This window comes from Megalops cyprinoides, chromosome 6, assembly GCF_013368585.1.
Source record: "Megalops cyprinoides isolate fMegCyp1 chromosome 6, fMegCyp1.pri, whole genome shotgun sequence".
In the NCBI taxonomy this organism is placed as follows: Eukaryota; Metazoa; Chordata; class Actinopteri; order Elopiformes; family Megalopidae; genus Megalops; species Megalops cyprinoides.
This window is the reverse complement of record NC_050588.1, coordinates 15,523,674-15,538,189: the sequence shown is the minus strand read 5'-3', so window position 1 is coordinate 15,538,189 and position 14,516 is coordinate 15,523,674. Positions and strand designations below refer to the sequence as shown.

Sequence of the window (14,516 nt, the reverse complement as noted above, 5' to 3'; positions counted from 1 at the left end):
TGAGAGGTCCTAACTCACTGCACAGTTGCCACTATAGCAGTATTTTATTGGCAGTTGTAGTACATCCATGGACTTTGACCCATTTTCGGCAACTGCATTTCACAATGTCACTTTTGGCAATGGCTAAGAGATTGTTAATATCTATTTCATTTCTATATCTTTCAGTCTGGCATGTCTGGAAAAAAAAAAAAACATTTCCTTTCTCCACCACAAATATGGTGTCTGGAAAACAACTTCGGATCAACCAGGTGGGTGTTAAACACATGTTGCTGTTGTGGATGAGCTCTCCACTCACTGTAAGTGATTTAATAACCTTGCCTGAGAGCTACTGAAAAATGCTGAAGAATAACGGTGATTATTTAGTGATTATTTACCATACTTGGTATAAACTGTGTAATTGTGTTTATGTAGCTTTTAGGGTGATCACATAATCAGGTTATGTGACACAATCCAGGTTACCAATGTGATGCTGCTGTATTGAACTAATCGCGTGCACATGCACGCTGTGATCGTGTGTATGTGGTGCAGGCCTACTAACTGAGAGGCCCATGGTTTCATACACTCAAGTAGTTGTTCTCAGTTCAGTCACTTTATGTTTAACCGCTTAAGGGTGCTGAGATAGTTGTATATCAAACACAACTGTGATACCTCATACCTTGGGCTCTGCATGTGATCTTTGGCTTTTACCTCATACTTTAGGTCTGTCCTGGGTGATATAGGTGCATACCACTTGGTTGTATGGGTGATATAGGTGCATACCATTCGGTTGTACCCCACAAACTACTCTCCCACTCTGCCTCCCCTGTCATTGTTTGTGGCAGAGAGGAGTCAGGTCAGCATGTGCTTACTATCAATCCAAGGATACCTTTCAGGGAATGTTTTTCCAATTAGCTGCCAGTACCCAGGCCATGGCAAGGTTGAGCAAACCCAAACACCCTACAAGGCTTATGTAAACACTTCTAACTACTCAGGTTGCTGTTGGGTTGCCCTCAAGAGGAGATGGGGCAAGAACGGGACCACAAGAGGGTTGAGGAGTGTGTAAGGTGTGAGACTGTGAGCACAAGACTTTGAGTGTAACATCTGAAACTCTGCTTAGTCGACCATCGCCTGAGAAGCCTTGCTGTATTGAAGACCATCCATAAAGTCTTTTCTCTCTCCTTCAACCGAGGTCCAGACTAAAATTCTTTGTGTTAACAGTTTTATTAGTTAGCTTGCAAGTACATTAATACTGAAGCAATTTCACCGAATTCCAACAATGCCATTACAAAATACCTTATCCACTAACAATTTTGAGAGGCCATAAATTTATGCATGTCACAGGTATGCTAATGACTTAGTGCTCTAAAAGTTATCATTAACCGAGGTGGCGCTGCTAGGTGTCAAAGGGATCTATGTTTTTGCTACAGGTCACATGCCACCCTAAGCCCTCTGTTGCAATAGATGGTACATCTGGCTAGGCTGTGACTCAGCTCACAAACTCTTCCACTGCATCTGCCTCATGGATGTCATGTGTTTATTGCTCACAACAGCAGGTTCTGCTTTTTAAAATGGCATGTTTCTCTATCGCAGCAAGGTTGCATTGCTTTCCTCTTGGCACATAATGTGCACGCAACTGGCCCTCTTTGAAACCAATCAGAGGAAGTGGCCTGGAGTGGGCTAAGGAGCTGAGGTTGGTCATCAGCAGTGATCAGGAGGGAAAATCATTCCATCAGTCATCAAAAATCTTCCCTCGGTGCTACTAATGTGTTTTGTGTATTTCTCATGTCTGACTTCCTCCTATTATTACTGCACATGGGCAGACAGGAAGTAAGAGTTGTGAATAGTTAAAATCGCAGGATTCTATGGAAGGGATGAGGGAGGAGCAGCCCCGAATTTGTCCACTTGCTGGAGCCTGCATATACAGTACCCTAGGCATGATTCAGCCCTTCACACCTCCACATCTTACAATATGAATGGGGAAAAGGGACAAGAACTACAAACGAGACAGACAGACAATTAGCAGGACTCCCTGTGCATTGTATGATTCAGCAAAACTAAAGTGTACTAGCACACAGAACAAATCTGAGATAGTGGAGCAACTATTTAACTGGGGTCCAAAATTCACACACTGACACTCTTGAAATTGACAACTTCAACATTATGATCTGTGTTATTCTATAACTGCATCTAAAATGAAAGGTATTGAGGTAATATCAGTGATTTTAATATCAGTTATTAAAACATAACATTTTGGTTTTGGTGCAAATCCTTTATTCCTTTTGAATTATACATGTTTGCTCTTACATTTTGTAAAAAAGGAAAAAAAAGAGCAACAACAGCCAGGGAAGGAGACTGGACATTTACAGAAACTGGATGACTTGATTGACCCTCTTTATTATTTGCACTTATACTTTACACCAGAAGGGGGCAGCAGGCAGGGAGCACAGTAACACTGCAACACAGCTGGCGAGCATAGACAGAGGGGACCAGCTCTTGGTAATGTGCAGATGCCTGGAAGAAGAACTTGTTTTTGTGGATTGCGATACAATAGCATATTTGGACAAGGAGTGTCAAAAGAAGCACAAGACACTATGCTAGGGGATGCCACTTTAAGACTTGAATAAACCAAAACAATGCATAATCATATATAAAAATCTGTATACATATACATATATACGTTTAGCATGTCACGCAACTCGATTATGGAGATCTTTACCATGGGAAAGAGCTTGATGAGGACAAAATTTGCTTAACAGATTTTTTTTTTAACTTTTGAGGGGGAACTCACTTTACAAGTACGAGGTGACGTGTGTGTCGTGTGCAAGTGTTATGCAGGTGCGGACAGGCTGGGGCATAGCATGCCTTAAACTGTGAGGAGAAAAGCGCTGCCTTGTGGAAGAGCTAAGGGCCTGCTGAACATGCAGATGCCGACTGACTGCTACCTGTGGCACCTACGTCTCACCAGCCTATGGAACGTGGGCTGAGAGCAGGTTGCAAGGAAAGTTGGAAAAGAAGAAAACATTTTCTTAAAAGCTGTGGAAACAAGAACCAAATGATGAACACTGAAGGAGAGACCGGTTAAACTGCCATGGCATCAACTGCAGAGATTTGTTCGAATCGTGACAAGAGCCGCAGCTTAGCTGAAGCGCTTGACCCATTAAAGCGGCGGGCTACCTTTCTGGTAGGCCGAGGAAGGCGAAGTCATCCTTTCTCGAAGAAAAAAAAAAAAAAAAATTCAAACCTTGGCTTCTTAGAAATATCAACAGAAAAATAAACACACGGGACCATACTCCTGCAAACCGCACCTTCTACTCTGCTCAGTCTCCTGTAGTTTCTCCTTTGCTCTTCTCTCTCGTTTTGCCTGTGCGCATGTCTGGAATGCCAGCGGGCACGTGCACGCCCATCTAGGCGTTCTGCATTTCCTTGCCAATCTTGTAGCTGAGGATCTTGTTCCAGTCGATCTTGGTGCGGGTGACGGGTAGCTGCCGGCGTAAGGCTTTGAAGGTGGTGTCCGACATGGTCTGGTAGTTCTCACTGATTGCCGTCTGGAAGGAAGGAAAAACGGTATTGAACCTGTTTGTCATTCCTAGCTATTGCTTCCGAAGCTCATTCGTACAGTATCTGTTACCCAGCAACAAACAATAAAAAAGCACTGACTGTTTTAAGAGTACCCTGTGCTGTTCAGGGAATTATTATGGTTAGTTTAGTATAGTATAGTATGGTATAGTATAGTGGTTTCCTTTTAGTTGATTTAACATTTTCATACTGCACTTTGAAACGAACATGAGCTAAATGAATGAATAATAAATCAAGATTTAAAAAAGAATTTCAGCGCTAGTACTCAGCTGGGCACAGTGAGTCACTGGCCTTTGCACGGTTGAGTTATACATCTTTGGGACATCCACCCAAACACTGGGATTTACCTCACAGAAAACCCTAGGTACAATAACAAAGACAACTAGCACTAACACTTTATGCTCTGTTTTTTGACCTGTCTGTGGACTGTGGGTTTATATACACCTGGTAGTCTGGCATTTCCCACCTCTACTAATGAGTCATATAACATGTGAACTTCAATGCCTGTGATTTGAATTAGGAATCAACTCCTGTTATGAATCAAAATGACAATGTCAAAACAGAGAGACTGATTGTATTATAATTGTTCATCATTATGAAACTACTGAGTAGGAAAACCGAAGGGGAAAAGGTGGGGCATTTTAAACCACGGTTACCTGGTACTCATTTTCTGCATTTTCAATGATTTTCACAAACTCCTTAGCAGTCTGAGTCTCATTCTGGAGAAACAAGAGGAGAAATACTAGGTTAAACCAGCAAAGCCTATAAGGTGATAAAAGCACACATCAGCAGAACGGCTGTGGCTGTAAAAGAACCATTTCTCTGCTCAGTGGATGGTTAGCTGCTGGTGTCCGCTGGGCAGACGGCTCTTTAGAGGGAGCTGTGTGAAGGCAAGGCCTGATCCCCTTCTCTGACCCACTTCCTTTTAAGGTACTGAGCGTGCTCGGGGAAGCAGGAAGTGAGTCAGCTAACCACAGCACAGCAGCAGCACGGGTGTGTAGAGGCGGACAGACGAGCAGGCAGGCAGACAGACGGATAGACAGCCTCCAGGGGACAACTCACAGACACTGTCATTGACTCCTGCACATCCTTATGGCTGACCAGCTGGACGTTGCCGTCTTCATAGTAATGCACCTAATGCAGGGAGGAGAGACAGAGTCAGATGAGCAAACACATAAGCTGATGATTCAATTCATTGATGTCATTCATGTGTTGCCTTTCACCCTTCTACTGGAAAACCAAACCAAAACACACAGTGTTTCAAACAAATGTATCAATTTATATGAAAACACTCACTAGCCATAAATTTTACCATCAATGCCAAACAGTGTTTTTCAAAACAGCAACGTTTAATTCATTCATTCCTGCAGTCCAGACTTGACTTATGCAAGAATGACTAATCACACAGACATGACTGAGCTTGGCACAGAACAGGCAGGGATCTGTCTGCATCGGTCCATCTGGGGGACACATGTGACGGGGACAATCTGAGGCCCACCTGAATCTTGAGGACTCCCACCACCTCAGTGGAGGACTGGCCGATGGTGAACTTCCACTCAGACCTGCAGCGGCCGTTCCTACAGGGGGATGGTCACTAATCAAACACAGCCTTTTCACACGGTCACCACATGCAAGTCACTGCGGTCGCATGTAAAGGCCTGGCCACAAAACACGCCCCCCCTGTCACACGGTTATATCATTTAAAATAATTGTGGTTACACACAGGACCTGGGCACAGATAATAGCACCTTTCACACAGTTACAGAACGCAAGCCACCACAGGAACACACAGTGCGCAGAACAGACAACAAATGAAATCGTTGCATTGTAGTAACAGTACAGGACTACTTGGGCACAATGAAGGCTGAAGACATACTGTGCACTCAGAAGATTAGTTTGCAAAACTGAGGACAGACACTTGTCTATTTCGAGAGCATGCCTTTTAGAAAATGCCATTAGGGCACTTTGAAGACTTGACACCGACACTGCTACAGCAACCCTACCAGAAATTTTTGGGTTGAAACTGATGACCCTCAATGCAGGCAATGATGGTTTGCTGCCCATCAATGGTCTTCCCGTAGACCTGCAGGGAATGAGACACTCTCTGTCAAGAGTCAAGCAACAGATACAAACAGCAGTTGCAAGTGTGAGCAACGCTCTTCTTGCGTTACGCGCCCTGGCAATCCCATTACATGTGACCACAACCACTTCTCTGGTCTGGCCCCGATTAAGAAAAATGGCTACAGACAGACAGGAGCCAGAATGACTGGCAGTGTAGGAGTGTTTGCTGTTTACAGCTCAGTCAAGATTTATTAAGTTACAAGATGCACAATGAATAATAAGTCCTGTGAGCAATTCTTTCAGAAACACTTTTTTGGCAGTAACCTATATTCTGTGCGGAGTCAGTTTATCCAGAGAAATAGCTTCTGGTACAAAAATACAATCTTTTGTGTGCTCAGAGATAAACTTAACAGCTTCAGCGTAAAACACAATTCAAACAGTGTTTGAACATCTTCGCAACCTTCTTCGCAACCTTCACGACATACCGTGCACATGCCACTGGGGTAGTGCTCTTTGACGTATGCCTTCAGAGCCTGGTCACAGGCCTCCCTCCAGGGCCGTAGGGCTGCCTCACCCTCATGAGGCTGCGGGTCGCTGGCTTCTTTCCTCAGGTGGTCGAACTTGAAGGACACCTTGTTCCGGGGGTCAAAGAAGCGCCCATGGCCCAAGTCCCCGTGCTCTGTGATCAAGACCTGGGGCAGAGGTGCAGGTATGGATGGAAATGGGTCCAAGTGCTCATTTATCTTTGCTGTCCTGTTGTCATCGTTACATGGGCTATCTGTATTGCTAGTCTGTTCCTCATCTGCCCAACCACTACGTAGTGCTATAATGTTACAGACTTATGTCATGGGTTGAAATTGGGGAGGGTTGGGTAACAATGACACAAGTCAATATGCAATAGAATAAAATATACTGTAAATATAATGTTATTAAAGTGGTAGCACCATTTAATAATCAAATAATTTGTCAGTCACGTTCTACAACATTGTAGACTGTATAGAGGTGACCCTCACCGGATCCTCATATCCTTCAAGTTTGGCAGCGGTGAATTGATCCATGTTGTACTGGGCAAAGGCACTGTTTCAGAGGAAGAAAAGACACACCAGCAATTAAGTATGCAAATAGCAGGGTGTGGACACAATGCACTCCCAGAGAAGTACAATACCACTGAAATTCGTCACGCTCTGAGGCCTGTTTTCCAAACACAGTCTGTGTGACTAAAAGGGATATAGCTGGGTGTGCTGAAACACAAGCGAGATGTAGGCCTGTGGCTTTCCCTTGAACTTGTGCAGTTTAAACTCCCAGGGCTTGCAGGAGGCCAGGGCACAGAGGTTTCACTGCACGCAGAAGCGTGGTAATGGCCTTGTTAACAGATGCCAGTGCCTTTCCTTTCTGAGGAAAAGACACAAATCAAATCCCCAGGGGGAGGAAAACGCATCAGCAGTCATGTAATGGAGCAGGACTGTTTATCATCACAAGCAAACAATGCGAGAAACATTTGTGTCACCTAAACAGGAAAGAATGAGTAAGGAATAACGGGTAAACAGCCGCGGGGTGGGAGGGGGTGACCTTTGGGAAATTCATGACACAATCAGTCCGCTGCATTGTCCACCATCTCTCTTGCGCTCCTTCACACTTTGCTGCAGATCTTGGATTTACGAATGTAACTGTGGCCAGAGCCGCTGTGCGACCGTGATAAAGCAGTGATTCTGAGAGAGGGCTGACTGCCCTGGTAGAACACCCCTCTGACAGCGGGCTGTCAACACCATGGAGAAGCACGGCTTCACAGGCTCCAGACAAACCCTTTGGGTGGAACAAAAAAAAAAAGCTGTACTCACTGCGCCGCCCCCTCCCTGAGAAGATTGTCATTGTTGAGCAGTAGCCGCACGTCTGCAAGCACAAAACAGCATTCGATCAGCCAGCATTTCAACAGCTAAGGGACAGTCTGCTCCGGCCAGGGGCTGCAGTGCTGTCAGTTCGGGATGTGGGGATGGAAACTGACTGCCACCTCTGTGTAAGCTTTGATGACATCAACCTGAAAAAGTGACCATGTTGTGCATCTCTTAAAGAGCAATGTACATTTGCTAGCGATTGGTCCAGGTGTCACGTGTGGAGTCTAGACCAATGAGAGTAGAGTGGTGTGCGCTATAGGTGACTTGAAGAGAAAACTGTAACTGAGGGCATCGCTCTGTGCTAAATTGTAAAGACTTACTGATCTTTATGCTGAGCAGGTTAGCTGGGATGACATGGTGGCCACAGTGAATGGGATGATCTATCTGTTATTAGTTTTAGTAACACTGAAATCTGCAGTTCTGACCAAGCCCTGTAGTATGTGTGAAGAGGGGCACAACAGCTGGCAACACATGCTTCTTTAAGCCACAGTGGCTTTTCACGAGGTGAGGCGCATCACCACACCTCTCTTACCTTTACGATGTGATGCACTTTCTTATTCAGCTGAGTGTTACTTGTTTATCAGACACTGTTACTTTGTGTGTGGAGGAATACCGAAAATAAAAGCACCACATGATTTAGGCCCCTTCAAACATTCACCTTGTGGACTAAAGACAGCTCAAAGGATTTCTCACCATTGAAGACTTCGTTAAACTCTCCTGGAGGAGCGTGGAGGACGAAATTGGCAGCTACACGCACCTGGGGAAAGAGGAAGAAACAAGCTGAGGTTACTGTGGCACACCTTTCCATCCTACTCCACCTACCCCCTAACACCCCCACTGGCTGTGGGGTGACATTCCAAAAGGGACACTGCAGCTGTGCCACACAGCAAGGTTACTCTGCCGGGGACTCTTTCACAAGGCTTTCAAAACAGCCTTCTTAAATTACAATTTTCAGCTGCTTTTGTTTGATGAAACGATTTCCATGAGCTCCACTCGATATAAGTGGAATATATTCAGCTGCAACCTGCACCTAGTGCATCCATTCTGAGGCGTCTGCAACTCGGCATATTTAAGAAGAACACAAGAATTCTGCAGCTCTCTCTCGAGGAGCATATGGAGTTCTTCTGTGGCCACAAGTGTAAACAGCACACTCTATGGCCAAGCTAGAGGGGCACGATCTCACATCAAGGCTTTTCATAGCCAGCAATACAGGAACATGTGTGAACATGTAGCGTGACAAGCATGGAGAGGGGCCTTGTGTATATGGTATATGGTCACCGTATTTGATTTAATTTGTATAAAGTGTTTGGATAGGAAAAAACTTAAACTAGCCTCTCTGGCTCAACAGGATTGCCTACAGCTATGCTGCTGTATGATGGGGGCAGGAAATGCTCCAAGTCAAGGTGTGTGCAGGATGGCTAACTGAAACTTGGTCTTCCTGCCTCATTAAATGTGCTACCAGTAGGACGCAGTGCAACCAGCTCTTCTCAGATAACTTTCCAATGAAAAACACCTATCTAACTGAAATCTGTTTACGCCCACATCTGGCTAACCATGAAACGTATCAAAAGCATATTTACAAAGACCATTCTCTCGCTCTCTCTCTCTCTCTCTCTTCAGGTTTAGGTCACCCGTGCTCTAGTTATGACCAACTGTCACAAATAGCTGGGCCACAAGCTCAATAATGGCTTCAGAGGCCATGTTGCCAGTGGCTACACAGGGATACATATCAGGTTTTTCTGAACTTTGCCCTTTCCTATAATGATCTGCTGGCATTCCCTGCCTTCAGGTTTCAGATACTTCGACCTGTCAATATTCCAGATACCACTTTAGGCAATGAACATGGGGGGATAAGGGCAATCCTGCTGGCAGCCAGCCAAGACTCTTGGAGAATGCGTCTCAGATGGAAGTCAGTGGGTCATTCCGTGTTTTACAAAAACCTGATCGATTAAACATATCACCCTGATCAAGCTACTGTTGTGAGAAATTTAAGATAAAACTTAATACTGCAAAAGAAGAACTTAGCACTGAAGAGCTAACTCATTATCTCTGAAGAGCAATATGAATGGGGTTTATCTTCACGATGATTTCACTGAAAACCAGCCGCACTGGAGACTTCTTGCTGTGTCAGAATGAATCCTTCTCAGCTACTCATTCTTGGGGCCAGGAGTGTGGAGCTGTCTGCAGGCTTCTGTTCCAGGCAGGCACTTAAGCATCTGATTCAGCTCCTCATTGTCTCTATTAGTCCAGCTGAGCACCATTCTCTGGTTCCGAGAGCCTTTAACTTTCAGGGAGAACCTGAAAACATGGCTGAACTGCAAGGTCAGCAGGACCAGTGAGTAGACCGGCCCAGTTCAATCGCACACTGTTTAAATGCCCTTCCTGCTGAGGGTATGTGAAAAGGTGTCATTCCGATCTCTGCAACAGACATTCTGCTACGAGGAGGGACAGATACGAATGTTCAAGAAGCAATTCTACTCTACGAGCAATATTCACAGACGCTGCTAACTGAGGTGCTTTATGAGCGACACCTTTCTCAATGTCTGTTATCTGCTTTGCAGCGTTGCCAATGGGCTACATCTCGTATCATGTTCCACACTTCTGTATCACATAGATTTTAGGTGCTACGGTAAGGGTGGGGCTACTCAGATGGAGCCAGACTGGATTCTGTCATTATATTGAACTGTTCCTGGAACGATACTTTCCATTCCAACAGGACAATTATCTGTAGGTGCAAACAATCACACGCAATGATATACACAACAAAAACAGCAGCAGTGTCATGTCACTTGTGTTGAGTAAACCGCACTTCTGTCTACATACATCTTTGAGCATACTTCTTTGACGTGCACTGGTCTTTGTCAGGGCAAATCTAACTGTTGAGGACCACTGCAGGTCAAAACATTGCTCTTTTATAACAAACTGGGAGTATCAAACAGTGTGCACTATCACACAGTCAACATATGCAAACATATTTCCAGATGATGAACATTAATATGTGAGCAATGGACAGGGAAACACCTGGAAATCTCTTTGACTGAGCATATGTATTTGAATTTTCACTGTACTAGCCCTGAATATTCTTGCCAAGACAGCCTTGTATGTCCACTTAAATAATCCTGTCTGCCAATCAAATTAATGATACCTAGCAATAAGTAATACTAAAAGGACTCAACGTTGCTAGGTGTGTCTCAAGAAGTAAGTAGTAATTCCCTCTTGTCTCGACACATCAAAGCACACCTGTGCCAAATAGTGATTAAGACATCAAAGTTAAACTGAACGTTAAGCCACGTCTGCTGCCGCACAGTGAGGGAGGTGGTGTTCTCTCTCATGACTTCCTGGTAGCTGTGGGCGTAGCAGGGCACCGATGCTTCACAGCTCTCTTGGCCTGGTTTAGCTCACTGAACACTGATGCAGGCAGAGTGTCAACTCAGCTGGAACTACAGCTATTCCCACCCATAACAACACAAGAGCTCTTTTGACACATAGGGTGTGCTGCTATTCTTTTCATGCACACCTCTGATTGGTGCCAATGCGCCAAGCAGGGCACCAATCAGAGCATGGTGTGTACTGTGTGCAAAGAGGAGGGTTTGTAGCATGCTGCTGCCACATCACAGCATTTCACAAATATCTCTCCATCATGTGGCCTGTTCCTACACGCACCTGATCTGCACGATTACGTCAGGCCAGCCGCCGGGGGAGAGGAATGCTCAAACTCCCCAACAAGCACTGACATGCCAGCTGCAATCAAAGCTGACAACAATCTGGAGATCACAAACGCAGGCAGGTTTCCATTGGACTTGTTTTTTTTTTCTAGATCAATGCTGCACAGATCCACTGATCTTTAAATCATCTGGATGGGCCTTTCACTATGCTCACTTTGTCAGCCAATCTGTGCACTATAAAGTTCAGTGAATCTGTGCCACATCTGTGTAACATTGATCCAAAAAAAATCAAGCCCTGGGTGTCTGTGGCAGAATTCCCCACCCTTGTCTATTGTTTAGCAGCTTTAGAGAGACCTGTCCTCGGAATAAGACCTTCCGATCTGCCTCAAAAAAACAAAAACAAAAAGAAAACATCACATCTATTGCTAAGGATGACAGAACCAATGTGCACTTGCTGCAAACAGGGACGAACAAGCCCTATCACAGTGCACCCTCCTTAAATGACTTGCATATCTGTGGTATGAATTGATTTTAATAAGCTAAGAATTCTTTTTAGGAGAGAACTGTGTAAGAATGTCTCCTGTCATATACTTAAGGCCTTGATTAGCATAAGCAAATCATTTCATCTGCTTTGCCATAGGCTCAATACACAGTAAATGTAAAGCCATTCGATTTACTGAAATTTTACAAGTGTGGTCTTACTGAAATGGACATACACATACAATGCATGATTACTCCCTGTAAAATCAACAAAAATTAGTGCATACCAAAATAAAGGGTAAATAAGTATGTATAAAGGAAAAAAGTATCTATTTGTGGCAAACAATGCACATTAATATGGAATCCTGACTCATAATCATTGATAAAATTTGTCTTGCAGCTAGCCTGCGCAGGCACAATCACACCAAAAATAAGTATTCCAATTTTAGAAATCATTTATGGCATAGATTGGTATTGTGGTTTGGGCGGTGCCCTTGACCAGAGGCATACACTCCACACTCCCATCACAATCAACCGTGGTCACACAGGAGGCTGTGTTGGTTTAGCACAGGGTGACCCTGTGAGAGCATTCCCTCGTGGCTTTGGGGAAAGCGTTCAGATTCCCATTTAAAAGAGGGCTGCAGGATAAGGGAAAGTCATTGAATTAGCTCCACAGTGTCTGCGGGCAAGAATATCAAATGTATTATTCCTATTACAAATATGATGTCAAAGAAACAACACAAAATATTCAATCACCATACACTTATTCACAGTCCATTTTAGTACACCTATTTGTGATGAATTGTTTGACATTCATGCTAGATACGGGGGAAAACATATTAGAATGACCTTCTGCTTGCACGTAGGTAGCTAATACTATCATTCTTGTCAGAAATATAGTATACTGTTACCACATTGGTGACCGGAAAATGAAACGCACAGTCCTACATTTGGAATATGATTTAATATACACTCAAATTATTCCAAATATGAATAATAAATTAATCACCTGCAAAATGCCGCACAATGATTCACTGCATGGGCAGCAAATTGCATTGTTGCATATTATTGAACACTATTGTATTTCCCGTCTGAACACGCCCCACCGCTTGTGCTAATGAAAACATTCTAATGCACAGCAGGTCGAAATACACCAAGCTCATCAATTCTACAAGGTAACTGTCACCCAACCGCTGCAAAAGGTGCAAAAAATGTCTCTATAATGAGGTGCAAAAGCATCTTGTTCCCTGCCTGACTGTGGGCCGCGCAGTGACCTGCAATTTGCAAAATGCAAGTTGCAGAGCACCCCAGTTAGCAAGCTAACCATGAAACCGCGTCTGAGTTGTCCCTGCCTTAACCAATGAAAACCGATGAATCGCTCGAAGCAAAACAAATCTGTCAGTGGATTTTAGAACCGCTAGGCGCATGTTAGTTCGTGATAAGTATTCAAACTGATGATGCAAACATGCACGAACAAAGGTAACCAAACACATTCAGTTAGCTAATGAGTCAATCTGTGAACTGCGCGGATAGGTCAAACAACTTTAAAAAAACATACGTCAAAGGCGAATAAAAAATGCAGTTTTCACTCTATGAGCACGCTAAATCAAACCGACTTACAGTCAAGACAGCTAGTTAACTTAGCTCACCAACATTAGATTGCCAGCATCAGCCTGTACACACTGGGAGGGGTATTTTCCGAACAGGAAGTATCGTTACTTTCGTTGATACAGTCAGCTAGCAACGTATCTTCTTATTGCTGTCAGTCTAGTTACGAATAAGTTGATCACAAGATAATTTAATTTCCCCTCGTTTGTGCTTATATATGTAAGCAAATGTGAAAATGCCGTTTGTATAACAAGCTGTCTTGACAACACGGTTATGATTGCTAGCCAATCCCAACTGGAAGACGGAACTAAACTTGGCTTCATTATGTTAAGTATTGTAAACCGCAAATTGATGTAGTTATCACCCAGTAACAGAAATGTGAATGCCATAAAGTATAACTGGTTTGCACCCAGTGTAAAACCGGGAGTGCAGTGAGATTGTTTGCGAGGAAATCTGAATCTTGGCTAGCCAGATAATTGAATAGGTTTGCAAGCTATAGTGAGCTAACGTTAGCAGCCTCACAGTTATGATGAACACATGATTCAATACGCTGTGAAGGAAGACACTGAATCTTACAGCATACTGTGCACTCACGTAATGGGTGAAACTTGCTGTTAGATTTTCCTAATTTTAAAACGGATTCCCTACCTTTTCCTCATCAGTGAGTTGTTCCTCAAAGTCGGCCATCTTGGCTCTTCTGGACCAGCCCCAGTTCTCAGTGCATCATGGGAACACAGGATTAGTTTTTTTCTCCTTTCCAAATATGGCCACTTCATACCTTTCTCATTCTTCTCCCTATTGGCAGTCATGAAAAATATCAATAAGCAAACGATACCGACCTTCTTGTTTTCTTAGCTTTTTTTCTTGCATTTTTTTCGTACACATCAAAAATTAATTAATGTTCGGCGATATTTTTGTGTAATTACTTTGTTCTTACTCCCGGGCTCCTATTTTTGTGTTTTCATCTTTTAAAAAAACAGTGTGCTCTGTTTTGGTGATCTTTATTATAATATGTATTTATACGCAGTACTACTAACATGCAATATTCTGGTTTTCATGTTACTTGTACGTGTCTACTACTAATGCTCCATTATGACATATTATACTTGTGTTGCTTATTTAAGCAACAGTATAAAGAGGTTACTAGATAGTGACATGATATTCAGAAATGATTGCTAAGTAGCGAGGAGGACTGGTTAAACGTCTTTATTGGATTAAATTCTTTGCCACTGCTACCTCCCACGACTGGAAGGTT

At 43.6% G+C, this 14,516-nt stretch overlaps 1 protein-coding gene across 1 annotated transcript; it reads right to left on the bottom strand.

The window, feature by feature from the left end:
- Nucleotides 1-2,245: 2,245 nt before the first annotated feature.
- capza1a (capping actin protein of muscle Z-line subunit alpha 1a) lies at nt 2,246-13,967 on the bottom strand. The gene is made up of 10 exons (XM_036532158.1): nt 13,910-13,967; nt 8,202-8,265; nt 7,455-7,506; nt 6,630-6,693; nt 6,102-6,308; nt 5,559-5,638; nt 5,054-5,132; nt 4,618-4,689; nt 4,212-4,274; nt 2,246-3,524 (listed from the first exon to the last, which is right to left on the bottom strand). The coding sequence occupies exons 1-10, from the start codon at nt 13,946-13,948 to the stop codon at nt 3,384-3,386; spliced, it is 861 nt and encodes a 286-aa protein (XP_036388051.1). The 5' UTR covers nt 13,949-13,967; the 3' UTR covers nt 2,246-3,383.
- Between the last annotated feature and the right edge of the window lie 549 nt (nt 13,968-14,516).